Raw genomic sequence first — 19600 nt, forward strand, 5'->3', positions numbered from 1 at the left:
GGTAGAGCGTCGGCCCAGCATGCAGGAGTCCCGGGTTCGATTCCCGGCCAGGGCACACAGGAGAAGAACCCATCTGTTTCTCCACCCCTCCCTCTCTCCTTCCTCTCTGTCTCTCTCTTCCCCTCCCGCAGCCGAGGTTCCACTGGAGCAAAGTTGGCCCAAGTGCTGAGGATGGCTGCATGGCCTCTGCCTCAGCAGTTAGAATGGCTCCCACCACAACAGAGTGACGCCCCAGATGGGCAGAGCATCACCCCCTGGTGGGCATGCCAAGTGGATCCGGGTCAGGCGCAAGCGAAGTCTGTCTCTCTGCCTCCCTGCTTCTCCAGGAAAAAGAAAAAAAAAGTTACCCCCCCCCAAAAAAAAACCCCCCACAAAAGCAGTGACATGGACAATTTTACAGAGTGTGGAGTCCTACCCTGTGACGACTAAAGTGGACCTGTATTTCCAATTCTGGCTTCTAGACCTAGATGCTCCCTGGCCCCACCCCCTCTGTGAACCCCATTCTCTCTGTTAGGGTTCACCTTCCTTCCCCGGGAACCTCACCTGTTTTCAGTTATATGGCTGGAGATCATTCCGTGGCTGAAGTAACTTCTGAATGGCTGAAAAACAAGCCAACATTGTACATGTTAAGATCAAAGTTTGATAAAGCGATCACAGAACCTCTCATGTACACTTGTATGTATATATAAATATACACACACATATAGTGGAGGGGTGGAGAGAGATGTATGTTTGCAGATTAAGAACATGGAAGGAGGCCCTGGCCGGTTGGCTCTGCGGTAGAGCATCAGCCTAGCGTGCGGAGGACCCGGGTTCGATTCCCAGCCAGGGCACACAGGAGAAGCGCCCATTTGCTTCTCCACCCCTCCGCCGCGCTTTCCTCTCTGTTTCTCTCTTCCCCTCCCGCAGCCAAGGCTCCATTGGAGCAAAGATGGCCCGGGCGCTGGGGATGGCTCTGTGGCCTCTGCCTCAAGCGCTAGAGTGGCTCTAGTCGCAACATGGCGACGCCCAGGATGGGCAGAGCATCGCCCCCTGGTGGGCAGAGCGTCGCCCCTGGTGGGCGTGCCGGGTGGATCCCGGTCGGGCGCATGCGGGAGTCTGTCTGACTGTCTCTCCCTGTTTCCAGCTTCAGAAAAATGAAAAAAAAAAAAAAAAAAAAAAAAGAACATGGAAGGATGCATGTGGTGAATAGTGACATGAGTTTTGGGGACAAGTAGCAAAAAACCCCCAAAAACAAAACAGCAAAGAAAAAAAGATAAAAGGCTGTAAAACAGAAGGAAAAGAAAGGTAAAGAAGAGAAATTCTTGGCCAATTTTATCGTTTTTTATCTACTGAGAGGAGATTAGAACCACCATCTATGGCCCAAGTTACTAACCATGTGGGAACTGTCTCTTCTATTAAAACTTCCCCCCCCTACATTTTTAAAGAATGACTATACACGAATTCTAAGGAAGTAACTTAAAATCAGTGATGAGGAAGAGTCCAAGGAGCTTAGAAGGACAGGGCACCAGAGCGAGCGTCTCAGCTCTGCCGAGCACAGAGCGGGCTACACCAACCAAAATCTGATATGCAGGATCCATGTCAAAAGGGTTCAAAATTTTAATCTCCTTCACTAACATCTACTGGGTTCCCGCCCCCCCCCCCCCCCCCCCCCCCCGTGATAGAACTAACATGTTTATTTTAGAAATACAACAAACCCCCCTACAATCTCTAGGAACGGCTAACATTTTGGTACATTTCCTTCACATCTTTTTTCTATGGCACCTCCACATAATATACACACGACTGTACCAAAGTTTTACTCAATAGCCCTCTATTCTTGGAAATAGAGGGCTGCCACTGCCACTAACTCTCGTATAAGAAAGCAACACCCTAAGGAACTTTCCATAAACTGTATCCGCAGCTCTGATTATCTCTTTAACGCCTTAACCTCTCTCATCGGCAACGAGGCAAGGAAGGAAGACGGCGAACACCTTCCAGGAACTGGAAAGAAAAACACCGTCCACCTAGAAGGCTGATACGTGACAAAACTGTCTTTCAAAGATGAAAGTGAAAAATTTTTTTTTTCTCCAGACACACGGAGGCTGGAAGGATTCCTCTTCAGAAGATGCGCACCACAGAAGGTGTTCAGGGACAATGTCGGGGAGAAGGAAGTTCTCCAGGTGGGGCCCCCCTGAAGGGGTGCAGGGCGCCAGGAAGAGCAGCTCTGTGAGCAAACAGGGAGGGTTTTAAATAATTTAAATCCTTATTTTTTAAATTTTTTTGTATTTTTCCGGAATGAGAAGCGGGGAGGCAGAGAGACAGACTCCCGCATGCGCCCGACCGGGATCCACCCAGCACGCCCACCAGGGGGCGATGCTCTGATGCAACCAGAGCCATTCTAGCGCCTGAGGCGGAGGCTATGGAGCCATCCTCAGCGCCCGGGCCAACTTTGCTCCAATGGAGCCTCGGCTGCGGGAGGGGAAGAGAGAGACAGAGAGGAAGGAGAGGGGGAGGGGTGGAGAAGCAGATGGGCGCCTCTCCTGCGTGCCCTGGCCGGGAATCAAACCCAGGACTTCCACATGCCCATGCCCGGCCGACGCTCTACTGCTGAGCTAACCGGCCAGGGCAAAATCATTTAAATCTTTTAAATAATGTCCTAAAAGATGAAAAAGAAAGCTCTTTAAACAAAAATGATGGTAACATGCTGTGGGGTTTAACCACATGGCATAGAAATAAAACACCTAAGAACACAGACAGATGCCAGTTCCCGGGAGCAGAGCCCGTACCAGGGCCGCGGAGGACAAAGCACAGAAAAAGCGAGGCCGGCAGGGGAAGCCCATGTTCGGCTCCGGGGGCTCTTCTGAGCTTTCCTAGTCCCTAGTTTAGGGGACACAGCCCTGCAACACGGTTCCTGACTGCAACCTCAGCTTTACTCACTAAGTGGGTCTTAGCCGGACCTAGTAACTTCACTCCTGTTTGCCGAGAGAGAGCTCGGTGTGACCTGGAGGCTCACGTGACAAAGGGGTTCTACTCCCCGGTGGACAATTAGTCCCAGGCTTATTAATTAGACTCGAATAGAATTCCTGCCTGACAGAGGCACCATCACACTAAAAAAAAAAATGAGTAGGATCCTTGTAGACAAGCACAGGAAAAAAAAACACAAACCCACAAGTTTTTATACAGGAGTCGGCATGGGGTTACAAACTTCTGTACAGCTCATAACCAAGCTTAAGGAAATGATAACCAAAACAAATTAGGAGTGCTGTATTCTGAAAAAGAAGTGAGAACATAGATAAAACAACAAGTAAATCAACCCATTTTTCTTTTTTCCCTTCAACCCTTCTCATACATACCTCACCCGCCTGAGACTCAGAAAGTTCCAGCAGGAAAGGAATTTCTGTGTCAAAATTAGCGAAGAAGCTCGTCCACTGACGTTCGAAAGCCACCAAATCCTGGGAAGAAAAGGAGAAGGGTAACGGCGTTTAGTCATTTGAAGGACGCACTTTAGAAGGTCAGCATCACGGAGCCGCGTCGGATCCCGAAATACCAGACCATTTAAATATGCTGCTTTTTGTTTCTTTTTTTGTGTGTGTGACAGAGACAGAGAGAGGGACAGATAGGGACACAGACAGGAAGGGAGAGAGATGAGAGCATCAAGTCTTCGTTGTGGCACCTTAGTTGTTCATTGATTGCTTTCTCATATGTGCCTTGACCGGGGTGGTGGTGGTGGTGGCTACAGCAGACCGAGTGACCCCTTGCTCAAGCCTTGGGTCCAAGATGGTGAGCTCTGCTCAAACCAGATGAGCCAGCGCTCAAGCTGGCGACCTCGGGGTCTCGAACCTGGGTCCTCCGCGTCCCAGTCTGATGCTCTATCCACTACACCGCCGCCTGGCCAGGCCAAATTATGCTGTTTTAAAAGGTGGTAGCAAACTGCTGCTCTCGCTGGGCAGCTCAGTTGGCTGGAGCATCATCCCGATATGCCAAGGTTGTGGGTTCAATCCCCAGTCAGGGCACATAGACACCTGATAACCAAAAGGCACGCAGGAGAATCAACCAATGAACGCGTAAATGGGTGGGACAAGTCAATGTTTCTCTCTCTTTCTCTTTCTAAAATCCTTTCTTGACCACGGCTCGAATTTTCTTGCCTCTTCATGTTTTACAACAGGGGTCCCCAAACTACGGCCCGCGGGCCGCATGCGGCCCCCTGAGGCCATTTATCCGGCCCCCGCCGCACTTCCGGAAGGGGCACCCCTTTCATTGGTGGTCGGTGAGAAGAGCACATTGACCATCTCATCAGCCAAGAGCAGGCCCATAGTTCCCATTGAAATACTGGTCAGTTTGTTGATTTAAATTTACTTGGTCTTTATTTTAAATATTGTATTTGTTCCCATTTTGTTTTTTTACTTTAAAATAAGATATGTGCAGTGTGCATAGGGATTTGTTCACAGTTTTTTTTGTTTTGTTTTGTTTTTTGTATTTTTCTGAAGCTAGAAACGGGGAGAGACAGTCAGACAGACTCCGCATGCGCCCGACCAGGATCCACCCGGCACGCCCACCAGGGGCGACGCTCTGCCCACCAGGGGGCGACGCTCTGCCCACCAAGGGGCGATGCTCTGCCCCTCCGGGGCGTCGCTCTGCCGCGACCAGAGCCACTCTAGGGCCTGGGGCAGAGGCCAAGGAGCCATCCCCAGCGCCCGGGCCATCTCTGCTCCAACGGAGCCTCGGCTGCGGGAGGGGAAGAGAGAGACAGAGAGGAAGGAGAGGGGGAGGGGTGGAGAAGCAGATGGGCGCTTTTCCTGTATGCCCTGGCCGGGAATCGAACCCAGGACTTCTGCATGCCAGGCCGACGCTCTACCACTGAGCCAACCGGCCAGGGCCTCATAGTTTTTTTTTATAGTCCGGCCCTCCAACGGTCTGAGGGACAGTGAACTGGCCCCCTGTGTAAAAAGTTTGGGGACCCGTTTTACAATAAAAAAAAAACAAAAAAAACAACACATGCCACACACCTGGTGTGAAAGAACATTAAAAACCGAGGTAACACTATTGACCAGTAGGAGAGGGCACACACCCTTTCTTTTCATCGACCTGGGTCTTGGGTTTTATTGCACTTGGGGTTTGATTTTCTTCACCGCTACATTGAAACACCACGAGGGTGGGTAGGAACTTCAGCAGAGACGGCGCTCAGGGCACTGACGAGGTTCTGGAAATCTCTGTGTTCCACAGCTGAGGCGCCGCACGCTAGCTGAATCACGGCCTCTCTCCCTGCTTTACCAGCTGGCCACCACGTTTTCTGGGTTGCTAGGGTTGCTTCTCAGCTCTCCGGTCCCCTCGGCGGGGGTGTCCTGCTGCTTCACCCCCAGCTTTGAGAGGGCAGCAACTCCAACTCCGAAAACACCAGGGATGCCTCCAAAGGGCTGCTCTCCGGGCTCCTGCTCCGACCCAGGTGACAGCGAAGAGTCCAGTGCCCTAGGGGGATGGTTCTCAGCCTTCCTGCCTGGACCCAAGCCTCTGGTCACACTGCCCTGAGCACTTGTACAGACCCTAGGGGACAGAGGTGACGTAGGTGCTGACTCACCCGACACAGCCATTAACAGCTCTTAAAAAAATTGATTGGCCCTGGCTGGTTGGCTCAGTGGTAGAGCGTTGGCCTGGCGTGCGAAAGTCCCGGGTTCGATTCCCGACCAGGGCACACAGGAGAGGCGCCCATCTGCTTCTCCACCCCTCCCCCTCTCCTTCCTCTCTGTCTCTTTCTTCCCCTCCCGCAGCCGAGGCTCCATTGGAGCAAAGATGGCCGGGGTGCTGGGGATAGCTCCTTGGCCTCTGCCCCAGGCGCTAGAGTGGCTCTGGTCGCAACAGAGTGACGCCCTGGATGGGCAGAGCATCGCCCCTGGTGGGCATGCCGGGTGGATCCCGGTAGGGCGTATGCGGGAGTCTGTCTGCCTGCCTCCCCGTTTCCAGCTTCAGAAAAATACAAAAAAAAAAAAAAAAAAAAAAAAAAAAAAAATTGATTGATTTTAGAGAGAGAGGAAAGGGGGGAGAAAGAGAGAGAGAGATTCAGAAAAATCAATCTGTCCCTGTATGTGCCTTGACCGAGGATCAAACCCACAATCTTTGTGTGTCAGGACGATGCTCTAACCAATCGAGCTGCCCAGCCAGGGCCGTTGATCGCTCTCTTAAAGGTCAGCTGATTGCTACCTGGCCCTATCTGCAACAAGCTCCTCTTCCTTCTGCGGCTCCACCAGAAATGAGGACAGGAAGGGCCCTCCGTTTTCCAGAGCTGAGTTCTTTTACCTTTCTTCACATCTTCAGCTCACTAACGGTTTCTTTTTTAAACTACTATTTTGTTGCTTATTCGGACTGTTTTGGTTGTCAGGGCAACAGCAATGTTTTTGTTTTTGTTTTTTTTTTTGTATTTTTCTGAAGCTGGAAACGGGGATAGACAGTCAGACAGACTCCCGCATGCGCCGGACCAGGATCCACCCAGCACACCCACCAGGGGCGACGCTCTGCCCACCAGGGGGCGATGCTCTGCCCCTCCGGGGCTTCGCTCTGTCGCCTGGGGCAGAGGCCAAGGAGCCATCCCCAGCGCCCGGGCCATCTTTGCTCCAATGGAGCTTCACTGCGGGAGGGGAAGAGAGAGACAGAGAGGAAGGAGAGGGGGAGGGGTGGAGAAGCAGATGGGCGCTTCTCCTGTGTGCCCTGGCTGGGAATCAAACCCAGGACTTCTGCACACCAGGCCGACACTCTACCACTGAGCCAACAGGCCAGGGCCCTCTCTCTTCTTTATCTGCGGTTCAACTTCGTCACTCTTAATTATACTGTTTCCTGCATTCTCCTTTTTGCCATGATTTAGGCTGGCTACGTGGTTGAGGATGATGACAACTAGGTCTTCACAAAACCCAGAAAGGTCAGGATTTATTTTCCTTTTATATTCCCATTTCAATTTGATATGTTTCAGTAGACATGAATGTTCAATTTTATCAAATGCCGTTGTTGGCCTCTGTGGGGCCGTAAACGGCTCCAACAACAAAAAAAATTAGTAGAGTGATGACATCCACAGGCTTCCTCAACTTAAATAAACACTGAACCCTCGATAAACCTTACTTCGTTCAAGGACATGCTTCTAACACGATACAGGGTCCTGTTTGCTCACGTTTGACTTAAAATACAGGCACGGCCGTTTGTAAGTGAGGCTGATGTGTGGTTTTCGTTCTGGGGAAGGACCCTGACAATCTGATAGCTAATGTCACTCAGAGGCCACAAGCTGTTCCTTCCCCGCGTGCACCCACCCACGGCCACCGAGAGAGAGACCGGCTCAGCTGTCTCACCGGGGGACCTAGGCTTCATTCAGTTCTGTTCGCTGCTCCTCCCACCTGGAATTCTTCCTTCAAAGTTCAGACCAGAAATGGATGCCTGGCTCTCTCGTCTAGGGGTTGGCAAATCACGGCCTGCGGGCAAGCCGCCTATTTTCACACAGTGAGTGTCCTTGTGACGCAGACACGCCGTCTGGCGCGGCCGCCCTGAGGGCTCCGAGTCCGAGCGCTGCTATCTGGTCTTCTCACAGAACAGGCTTCTGACCTGTGCTTTCATTTATCCTCCATCCCCTTAAAGTCAGCTTTTCTCACCTTCTCACCCCAAAGAAAGAGCGCAGAAGGACACCCCGACAGTGTTTCTCCCAAAGTCCTCAGATGAAAACCTAAACCCTGAGCCAGGCCGGTGGCCTTGGTGGCACTCGGTGGCACTCAGGTGAGGCGTTCCCGGGTCCCCTCTGTCCCTCAGGGCGCTCAAGAAAATAATCGTAGAAGAAACGGCTCCTTCTTTCGACTCAAGTACCCTAAGATATATACTGCGTTTCCTCAAGTGACACGCACTCGGCAGGTAAGTGACCTGGCTGTGGTGTCTGCACGTAAGACGCCCGGGGTTCCTTACCTCTGAAAGCAAGCTCTCCAGAGACACGGGATCCATCTTGCTGTAGACGTTCCAGAGGTCCACACTCACGTCCTGCAGCTGCCGCGCGGGGGCAAAGACGGAAATAACAGGGTCAGTGCCGCCAGGACAATCCGGGTCACTCCCTGACATTCAGAAATGACTATCTTGGTGCAAGCTCAGCGATTAGAACAATTAATGAAATTTTTATCAATTACATTAGCACCTATACATATTAATAAATGCTGTCCCATTCAAAGACACCATGTTTTCAAAAACTAGAGGGCATTTCTTAAAATATCGTCAATCACGGACACGTGTATGTTTATATATACATATGTTTATGTATAATACGTGCATATATATATATATACACACACACACACACATTTTTACTTTTATTTAAAATAAGTTTAATTAGAATAACACATGCCCATTGTTTTAAAAAATCAAATATAAAAAAATTTGTATTCTCTACTCCAACCTTTCACAAACTCTATTAGTCTCACACTCCTCAGGGGGCAACCGCTTAAAAGTCTTTTAACAGTTTCTTCCGGAACTTACCTCTGTATTTTGTTCTAATGTGCTTATCATATCGCGAGTTCTTGATGTATCAGCTAAGAAACTAAATACTGACTTATGGCAGAGACGCAGCTCTGCTACAACCAGCCCCATTCCCACACTTAGTTTACACACACACACACACACACAGACACACACACACTTCCATCATCTGATACCATAACATCCTTTTTGGTTATGTCAGTAATTACTGGTTATACTGTCAAGACCATAGATACCTCATTTACAGCAGGCCAACCATATACTACTACACACCCATTTTCTTTTTTAAAGAAATTTTGTTTTCACTAGAGCTACCAACAGCTTCACTTTTTCACTTGCATAATTAAAAAAAAAATCCATTCTAAAGCTTTTTTTTTCTAACTGCCCACCTCCCAGTTTGCGAGTATGCTCACACTAGGGTTTCTCAACAGCAGCCCTATTGTCACTCTGGGCCACATCTTTCCTTGTGAGGGGGCCGCCCGTGCACTGTCGGGGGCTTAGCAGCAGCACCACCACCCCTAAATCTGCCCAAACAAACTGAAAGTATTTTCAAACGCTGCTAAATGTCTCTGGGGGGGGAGGGTGTGGGGAGGGGCGGCAAAAACATCCTGATTGAGAAACCAGGCTTACACATATCAAATAATCCACCTTCCTCTTCCTCCTGCCTCCTCTGATCTGTTCTGCACACTTGCTGCACAACCATCGCTCCCACTGGGGGGCTCCTCTCCTGGAGGTCTCGGGTGATGGAGCACAGCTCCCTCGTCGCCTCTTTCTTAGTCCACGCCCTTGTTTGCTGGAGCACACCCCGCAACAGCTCTCTCAGACAAGGTTAACAAGAGGCAGAACTTCCTGAGTTCTAAAAATGTCCTTATTCCGTTCCCCCTTTCTGATTCATCAGTCACGGATGCACTCTGCGTTCCTTTGGATTCTTTGTTCTGTTTATGCTTCTGCTTGGATAGCTTCTACTGCTGAGGTTTCCAAAGTACGGACCTTTTCTTCTGCGGTGTCTAATCTGCTGTTAATCCCATTCAGCGTCATTTTCACTTTGGACACTGCGGTTTTCATCATCAGACGTTCAGTTTGGGTCCTTTCCCTGTCTTTCTGTTTCTGTTTAACATGTTCAGTCTCTTCTCCAGCCTCTTGAACTCCTGGAACACAGCTGCAATTCCTGTCCCGATGTCCCTGTCTGTCACTTCAAATGTGTCTGTCACCTCTAGGTCGGTCTTGACCGACAGATTACCTCATTGCCGGTCATGTTTTCCTGCTTCTTGGTAAACCCGATCGTCTTCGGATGCCTGGCATCGGGAACGGCACCTGGCTGGGTGCAAGTTTGTATTCCTATCAACAGCCTCGAGCTTTCTTCTGGGGTGCAGTTCAGTTACTTGCAAACAGTTTGATCCTTTCCGGTTCTGGCTTTTGTGATCTCTTCAGAGGGTCTAGAGCTGATTAGTTCCCACCACCAAGGCAAGACCCTCTGGAGGGCTCTGCCCGGTGCCCCGGGAATTATGGTGGTTTTGTTCCAGTCTAACCGGTGGGATGAGGCACTCCCTGCTCTCAGCACGCACCAGGCACTGTTCTTGGTGACTTTCACACGTTTTCTTTGTCTCCACCCATCTCCCCACCTGTGGTGTGGATGCAGTGACCAATACCCCGCTGAACACCGGGTACGGGCCGGCAGCAGGGGACACCTGGTAGATCTGGGCAGTATTTCTTCTTCGTCACCCTAGCTGCTTTGGTCTCAGCAGACTCTCGACCCAGGAAGTACCCTGGGATCCACCTACGCTGAGGGCCCTTTGGAAAACCAGGCATAAGTCTTGCTGTTGTTGTTTGTTTGCTTTTCATACATACCTCATATTTCATGGTAAAAAATCCATCCCCTCCAATGCCCTCGAGTGCAAAGGCCTGTACAATCGGCCATTTCTCCACTACAAACATATCAAAGATCTGCAAGTGACCTAGAGGAATCAAATACAACAACACGTATCAAATACCATCCTGGACCTAACAGCAGCCCACACCTGATCTAAGGTGACCGGACAGGCCTTCCTCCTCCCAAGTTCACCCGGCCTCATCCAGCAAAATAGAATAAAAACAGATGGATCAGGTGAGACATCAGCACTAGAAACACAAGGGAAAGCCGAGGAGAGTTTAAACCACAACCAAGTGACATCAATTCTCATTTCTCCGTGGTATATTTTTACATTCTATTTTTGTAGGCAAGCAAACAAAGGAAGTAAACACACACACTCACACATACACACACACACATACACACTCACACACTCACATACACACTCACACACACTCTCATACACACACATACTCACACACACACACACACTCTCACACACATACACTTTCTCTCACACACATTCACACACACACTCACACACTCACACACACACTCACACACACTCTTACATACACACACACTCACACACACTTACACACACACACTCCCACACATACATACATACTCCCACACTCCCACACACACACTCCCACACACACTCACACACATACTCCCACACACACACTCACACACGCTCACACACATACTCCCACACACACACTCACACACACGCTCACATACACTCACACACTCCCACACTCACACACATACTCCCACACTCCCACACATACACTCCCACACACACATACTCCCATACTCCCACACACTCACACACACACATACACACACACTCCCACTCACACATACTCCCACACTCCCACACACTCACACACACACACTCACACACACACTCTTACACACACTTATGCACACACACACTCTCACACTTACACACTCACACACACTCTTACACACACTCACACACACACTCCCACACACTCCCACACATACTCCCACACACACACACGCTCACATACACTCACACACTCCCACACTCACACACATACTCCCACACTCCCACACACACACTCCCACACACACATACTCCCACACTCCCACACACTCACTCACACACACACATACACACACACTCCCACACACTCACACATACTCCCACACTCCCACACACTCACACACACTCTTACACACACTTATGCACACACACTCACACTTACACACTCACACACTCTTACACACACTCACACACTCTTACACACACTCACACATACACTCTTACACACACTCACACATACACTCACACACACACACTCACACTCCCACACACACACACTCACACTCCCACACACACTCCCACACTCCCACACTCTCACACACACTCACACACACACACACTCTCACACACTCACACACACACACACACACAGGCCCATCACCTCTGAGGCAGCAGCCAGTGGACATCATTATTAATGGACCCAAGCTCGGCCCCGCCCCCTTACTCAGTCTATTCAAACAACTTCCTTAAGGGAAAATTACCGAATAAAAAATTTCCTTTTCTTACAACAGTATCTTCACTGCGCAAGATTTTTTTTAATAAGATACAAGCACTGTTAGACTTGATTTTTCCCCTATCATTCCACCCACCGCTTCTGAGCCTCACGGTCGGCCTATCGTGACCAGCTACCTGACTTGACTCCTCATCACCAAGAGGCCGCCCGCCGACAGGACATGCAACCAGGGCACAGACGAGGGGCAGCTCTGGTGGGGAGCCGCCAGTCCGTCCACCTGACTGCAGGGAGCCTACTGTGTTGCTGCAGAAACTGCACTTCTGAATACAAGCTTGCCCAGGAAAAGTTCCCAAACTCCTTACGTTCCTTTCCGTTGGCCTCTGACTTCAGTGACAATAGCTCAAGGGGTTTCCCAGCCGACCCCCCCCAGGAGAGGAGAAGCAGGAACAGGCGACTCGCCCGCTCGCCCGCCACCCGGCACTCACCTTGGGAGCTGTAAGGAATGCCGATCCGACTGCAGTCTCGAACCATGTCCACAAAGCTGGCGATTTTAAACTCCTCTGCGGCCTCTTCATCCTCATACTGAAGACAAGGGGAATCGGAAGGGAACGGGGCCCCGTGAGACGTCACGCGAAGCCCCCCCTTTTCCTCCGCGCTTTCATCAGAGTGCTGTCCCCCAACAACACTTCACAGACGGCCGTGCCCAGAGGGCGCGTCCAAAGCCAACGCTGTGTTTGCTGGTCAGGAACGCGGTCCTTCCCTGATCTCACACCCCACGCCCATACATCAACTCAAAATAGACCAGACCCTACAGGTAAAACCTGTCCTCAAAACCCCCCAGACGCTCACAGGGAAAGAAGGGTTCCTGACCCCCTCTCCGGTCACAATTTCCATGCGGCCCTGAATCTCAAATCCCCAGCTGATCCCTCAGCCAAACCCTTGAAACGGGCCCAGAGGGACACAGACACAGACACCCCAGAAATCCAAACACGGAAATGTCACGAAGCTGGTCCCCCTCCCCGCCCGGAGCAGGACGTGGGCGCTTAGCCCGGGACAGTGTGTGTGGGGTGGTGACAAGCCTGTGCCAGGTCCCAACCTGAAGAGTCCCTCCCGTCTCCTCGCCCCGTACGGTGGCCAGCCGCCCGGTGAAGTGGGAAACGCCCCACCGAGACGAAGAACCTTTTCTGGGTAACCACACTCTGCTCCTGGTCTCTTCAGGGGACTCCCGTTGCGGACCTACACGTCCCCGGGAGACTCTTCCCGGCGGGCGGTCGCCGCGCGCCCCGCCCTCGCCCCGCCCTCGCCCCGCCCTCGCCCCGCCCTCACCCCACCCTCACCCCACCCTCACCCCGCCCCCCCCCCCGCCCCACCCCCGGCCCCCTCACACCCGCCCTCCCCCCCGCCCTCACCTCGCCCTCACCCCGCCCTCACCTCGCCCCCCCCCCCCCCCCACCCCCTCCCCCCCCCCCCCCCCCCCCCCCCCCCCCCCCCCCCCCCCCCCCCGCCCTCACCTCGCCCCTCACCTCGCCCCCCCCCCCCCGCCCTCACCCCGCCCTACCTCGCCCTCACCTCGCCCTCACCCCGCCCTCACCCCGCCCTCACCCCGCCCTCACCCCGCCCCTCACCTACGCCCCCCCCCCCCCCCCCGCCCTCACCTCGCCCTCGCCCCGCCCCTCACCCCGCCCTCACCTCGCCCTACCTCGCCCCTCACCTCGCCCCCCCCCCCCGCCCTCACCTCGCCCTCGCCCCCGCCCTCACCCCGCCCTCACCCCGCCCTCACCTCGCCCCCCCCCCCCCACCCGCCCTCACCTCGCCCTCACCTCGCCCTCACCTCGCCCTCCCGCCCTCACCTCGCCCTCCCGCCCTCACCTCGCCCTCACCTCGCCCTCACCCCGCCCTCACCCCGCCCTCACCCCGCCCTCACCTCGCCGCGCGCCCCGCCCTCACCCCGCCCTCACCCCGCCCTCACCTCGCCGCGCGCCCCGCCCTCACCCCGCCCTCACCCCGCCCTCACCCCGCCCTCACCTCGCCCCCCCCCCCCCCCCGCCCTCACCTCGCCCTCCCGCCCTCACCTCGCCCTCACCCCGCCCTCACCCCGCCCTCGCCCCGCCCTCGCCCCGCCCTCGCCCCGCCCTCGCCCCGCCCTCACCTCGCCGCGCGCCCCGCCCTCGCCCCGCCCTCGCCCCGCCCTCGCCCCGCCCTCGCCCCGCCCTCGCCCCGCCCTCGCCCCGCCCTCGCCCCGCCCTCACCCCGCCCTCACCTCGCCCTCACCCCGCCCTCACCCCGCCCTCACCCCGCCCTCACCCCGCCCTCACCTCGCCCTCACCCCGCCCTCACCCCGCCCTCACCCCGCCCTCACCCCGCCCTCACCCCGCCCTCACCCCGCCCTCGCCCCGCCCTCGCCCCGCCCTCGCCTCGCCCTCGCCCCGCCCTCGCCCCGCCCTCGCCCCGCCCTCGCCTCGCCCTCGCCCCGCCCTCACCTCGCCCTCACCCCGCCCTCACCCCGCCCTCACCCCGCCCTCACCCCGCCCTCACCCCGCCCTCACCCCGCCCTCGCCCCGCCCTCACCTCGCCCTCACCCCGCCCTCGCCCCGCCCTCGCCCCGCCCTCACCCCGCCCTCGCCCCGCCCTCACCTCGCCCTCGGTCAGGCAGTGGCAGTGCAGGTTCCTCCAGTGCGCCACGCAGGGGAGCAGGTGGCGGTAGTTCACGGGGTTGCAGTACAGCTGCACACTGTCCGCTTTAATCAGCACGATCACATCTGCGAGGAAAGCAAAATGTAACACCCAATTGTCAAAGGCCATCTTTCTCTCCAGACATTTTTTTTTTTTGCCCACAGAGTTTTATTAAAACGACTTCAGAGGCTCTGGCTGGTTGGCTCAGTGGTAGAGCGTCGGCCTGGTGTGCAGAAGTCCCGGGTTCGATTCCCGGCCAGGGCACACAGGAGAAGCGCCCATCTGCTTCTCCACCCCTCCCCCTCTCCTTCCTCTCTGTCTCTCTCTTCCCCTCCCGCAGCCAAGGCTCCATTGGAGCAAAGATGGCCCGGGCGCTGGGGATGGCTCCTTGGCCTCTGCCCCAGGCGCTAGAGTGGCTCTGGTCGCAACAGAGCGTCGCCCCTGGTGGGCGTGCCGGGTGGATCCCGGTCGGGCACATGCAGGAGTCTGTCTGGCCGTCTCTCCCTGTTTCCAGCTTCAGAAAAATACAAAAAAAAACAAAAACAAAAAAACGACTTTAGAGACGATGCAACAGAACTCCACACTGAAAACTCCTTTATTTCGGCAACATCCTTCCAAAGGACGCAAGAGCACGCAGTGTGGACAGCAGGGACTTCCTCGCTCCCCGTGTGGATGCTCCCACCGTGGGGGCCCCCTCTCGTGACGGCCGGGCAGGCCCAGGGTAAGTACGAGGAACGGCCTTCGCGGTGCTCTGCAAAGCGCAACGCGGTCGGACCTCGGTACCAGGCCCAACTGCGCTCTGCACCACGGTCGGACCTCGGTACCAGACCCAGCTGCGCTCTGCACCATGGTCGGACCTCGGTACCAGACCCAGCTGCGCTCTGCACCATGGTCAGACCTCGGTACCAGACCCAGCTGCGCTCTGCACCACGGTCGGACCTCGGTACCGGACCCAGCTGCGCTCTGCACCACGGTCGGACCTCGGTACCGGACCCAGCTGCGCTCTGCACCACATACGGCCGTGACCTGTCCCTCCGAAAGACGTCAGCGCCGACAGCTCCTGGCTGCCGGCTCCTCTGGCTCCAGGGACAAGGCCCGTTTGCTCTGGGAAGGGTCACCGTGTACAAGGGTGAAGGCCGCACGCAGGAAAGGCCGGGAGGAAGGAAGCAGAGGCAGGTGGACGGGGCTTCTATAAATAGACCAGCAGCTCGCAGATTTAAGGGCTGTGCATCCGTGGGTGGGCCAGATAAACAAAGCAGTCCCAAGAATGCCAATAAACTCAGAAAAACTGGGAGAGCCACAGGACGGGGCAGGGCTACTGAGCTGTCACGCTCCCAGGAGAAGGGCGGAGAGGCTCCGTTCCACAGCCCCGCAGAGAGCAGAGCCGTTGGCAGGAGGGCAGGAGGGAGGCTGCTGGAGGCTGGGGCGGCAGGGGCAGGGCAGTGCCAACGCTGTCACACCGTGACGGACCGTAAAGCTACCGCAGCGCAAGCCCAATGCCCACTGACTGCAGCTGCCCGCACAGCTGGGTGGCCTCTTGAAACAAAGCTCCATGTGAGTGGCCTTTTAAGCCACTCTGAGCGACACACATGGTCAGACCCACGTTGCTCTAGGGGGCACCGTCTGAAGCGGCTTTTTCCGCGACCGACTCTCGGGCACGCCCTGGAGTCAGAAGGTGGCAAGTGGTGGGGACGGGGTCCTGTCTCGCCCGCCGGGTTTCACCCTCTAGAGGGGCCCGGCCCTGAGTCCCAGGCAGACCCCCCCCCCCCCGAGGACGGGAGAGGCTGACGTCACGTGCAGGACCTGAGGCTTCCTGCCTGACGTGCCACATACCGCCAAGAATTCAGTAAAGGAAATACTGGGGCCCTGGCCGCGTTGCTCAGTGGGTAGAGCACTGGCCCAGCATGTGGGAGTCCCGGGTTCGATTCCCGGTCACGGCACACGGGAGAGGCGCCCATCTGCTTCTCCACCCTTCTTCCCTCCCCTTTCTCTCTGTCTCTCTCTTCCCCTCCCGCAGCCAGGGCTCGGTTGGTACGAGCATTGGCCCCAGACGGGGGTTGCCAGTGGCTCCCGGTCGGGGCGCATGTGGGAGTCTGTCTCGCTATCTCCCCTCCTCTCACTTGGAAAAGAAGAAAATAAAAGTTTCTTTCAAAATAAATCCTTCGTGTTGGTCTCTTTTCCTCGCATCTAATCAGAGACCAAAATGCAGACGCATAGACCTGATCTAACCTTCCCAACTACATACTTGAATTGAAAAGATGAATTTATTAATTTTGAAGAAAATGCTCATTTCATATGCACCCATCACGGCAGGTGACAAGGACAAAGAAAAAAAAAAAAAAAAGGGAAGCACACCTGTGAGGATTTAAACTATTTCCTTAAGGTCGGTACTAGACCGTCCTTAGCAAGCTTGGCCACAGCGAAGGGGACAGGGAAGCCTGTGGCCGGCACGAGCGTCTGCCTTTTTATAACTCTCTACGTGAGCTGCCAAGATGAATTCTTTCCAGGCCAGTTGATGCTGCACAGCACAAGGAAACATTTTTTAAAAATAAATATCTTAAATTTGAATTGAAAAAAAAAGAAAAAAAAATGAACGGAAGGAATCATTTCAGCCTCTTTCTGCTCTTCCGAATAAGAAAGAAACCTTTGGCCCTGGCCGGTTGGCTCAGTGGTAGAGCGTCGGCCTGGCGTGCGGAAGTCCCGGGTTCGATTCCCGGCCAGGGCACACAGGAGAAGCGCCCATCTGCTTCTCCACCCTTCCCCCTCTCCTTCCTCTCTGTCTCTCTCTTCCTCTCCCGCAGCCAAGGCTCCATTGGAGCAAAGTTGACCCGGGCACTGAGGATGGCTCTGTGGCCTCTGCCTCAGGTGCTAGAATGGCTCTGGTTGCGGCAGAGCGACGCCCCAGATGGGCAGAGCATCACCCCCTGGTGGGCGTGCCAGGTGGATACTGGTCAGGCGCATGTGGGAGTCTATCTGACTGCCTCCCTGTTTCCAGCTTCAGAAAAATACCCCCCCCCCCAAAAAAAGAAAGAAACCTTTAATCCCCCCGTTGGGATAGACACCATGAAGGACTGCACTCCAGAATCCTTTCACAGACACGGGACCAGGGTTTCCCGACCTCGGCACTACTGCCGTCTGGGCCAGACTGCTCTTTGTGGTGGTGGTGGTGGGGGCTGTCCGGGGCCTGTATGGATGGTTCGTGGCATCCCTGGCCTCTGCCAACTCTGCCTAGTTATGGGAATCAAAAATGCCTTCAAAATATTGACAAATGAAAAAAAAAAAACCGACGAGTGCACGGCCCCTGGGGAGAGAACCAACCCCCGGTGAGAACCACACGGTGCTGGGTCCACACAGCGAGATTGTATCAGCACCAGATGTTGGCGTCTGTGCGTGCCCTGACTGCCTCACAAGGGCTGTCTGTCTCTCGGCCAGCTGGACCGGGTCTCTCTCTGTGTCTCCTGACCCGCCTGGCGGACAAGCTGCGAGGCTGAGTCTGAGACGGCCGAGAGCGGCCCTGGGCACCGGCCGCGGGAGGCCATCGACACAGGGCGGGTGTCTCCCCGCTGAGGAGGGAGGCGATGGAGGCAGAAAGCCCTCATTGTTGTCACGGGCAGCGTCATGAATTAAAGTCACGCAGGAAGCAATCCCCAAAGACGGGGCAGGACAAAGAGCCTCTGTCCGACGCCGGAGAGCCGCACCGAGTCTTCCTGGTGGGAGAGCCCAGCCCTGACGGGGCTCCCGCTCTGAGCCTCCCCGGCGTGGACGGACGGGCTGCCGGCCACTCAGTGGGGGACGGAAAGCCCAGCACTGGGGTTTGACTTCTCTCTCTGAAGCTGATCTGCCCAGTCAGCATATCCTGGAAACGGCTTGTTGCTCGTCTAGTCGCTTACTGTCCAGCGGGCGACTCCCAAGAGGGTGACACCACTTAAAATATCAGCAAGGAAGAGAAATAAATGCTGCTTTCTATTAATAAAAAAAGTAAAAACGTCCTGGGGCTTCAGGCTATTTTAAATCTGATCATATATATATATTTTTTACCATAAAAAGACAAAGCAGTAAAGACCCAAAGAGAGAAGTCACCCACGACTCTTTCATAAGAGTTAACCGACGTTAAGTGACACTTACCGTCTAGAACTTCTTCGGAAAACCCCGTTTTCTCAAAATCGCTGGTATTCTGATTGTACAGACCAAACAGAAGGTAGTTCGCCAGCTCCCGGCAGCCTTCGTTGTACCTGCTGTCGATCCCTGCAAGGCAAGAAGCTCTGGTCAGCTGCCCGGCGCTCCTGCCGGGGGCTCAGCGGAACCCCGACGGCTTTGGGGCAAGGCGCCAGTGTGGCCCAGTCTTCCTCCTCCAGGAAGCAAACCACGCAACCCTCCCGGGAAGAAGTCGGCCTCAGCCCCAAGCACCGTCCCTGGATCCAGGAGACAGTCAAACAGCACAGGTTATCGAAACTGTTCATTGCCAAAAAAAAAAAACAAACAGTTCTCCAGGACGGACGGAACCAGAAAATGTCATCTTAAGTCCTGTCGCGGCTGGTTAAGGATTTTCAGCTGGAGCAGGAATGGGCTGTCAGGAAAAGATTCACTTCTCCAAAGGACCTCCACACCCAACATGTGGGATCCGATCAAGGAAGTTTAAGGTGGTTTGAGACAAACTCAAAGAAGTGAAGAAGGGAGGACAGGTGACCAGGACCACACCCCCCGCCATCATTTCACAAACATCTGTCCGGGCGCAAGGCATTGGGCTGGGTGCCGGAGCGTGCGCTGGGCCCATCGACGGCCCTCGCGAAGTTTCCGGTCCCGTGGGGCTGGGTCAGAGGTAACAGGGACGTGACATCATCCTGCCTTGCAATGCCACAGACACACATACCACCCGGTTCCCGGGCATCTGGAAGGCGCATCTGGGGGTGCAGGCGGCAGCGGCTGTCTACGGGAGGCTCAGAGGAAGGAGATGGGGCTGTAGGAGCCCCAAGAATGGAGCTGTGGCTGGAGCCAACCGGTCATTCAGACCAGAGAGGGCGAGGCACTGCCTGGGCCAGGGGGGCTTCTAATGTGGGAGACACACCCCTTTCTGGGC

At 54.9% G+C, this 19600-nt stretch overlaps 1 protein-coding gene across 1 annotated transcript in view; it reads right to left on the minus strand.

Annotated features, from left to right (window-relative positions):
* Nucleotides 1-19600, minus strand: part of DNAAF9 (dynein axonemal assembly factor 9) — a 94033-nt gene that overhangs the window by 57366 nt on the left and 17067 nt on the right. Inside the window, exons 3-9 of the mRNA XM_066384327.1 lie at nucleotides 18649-18768; nucleotides 14485-14609; nucleotides 12336-12432; nucleotides 10321-10427; nucleotides 7912-7989; nucleotides 3336-3434; nucleotides 544-599 (exon numbers count right to left, since the gene is read on the minus strand). Coding sequence (XP_066240424.1) covers nucleotides 544-599; nucleotides 3336-3434; nucleotides 7912-7989; nucleotides 10321-10427; nucleotides 12336-12432; nucleotides 14485-14609; nucleotides 18649-18768 — 682 coding nt within the window. The remainder of the gene's footprint in view (nucleotides 1-543; nucleotides 600-3335; nucleotides 3435-7911; nucleotides 7990-10320; nucleotides 10428-12335; nucleotides 12433-14484; nucleotides 14610-18648; nucleotides 18769-19600) is intronic.

This window comes from Saccopteryx leptura, chromosome 5 (genome assembly GCF_036850995.1).
Source record: "Saccopteryx leptura isolate mSacLep1 chromosome 5, mSacLep1_pri_phased_curated, whole genome shotgun sequence".
NCBI classification, from domain to species: domain Eukaryota; kingdom Metazoa; phylum Chordata; class Mammalia; order Chiroptera; family Emballonuridae; genus Saccopteryx; species Saccopteryx leptura.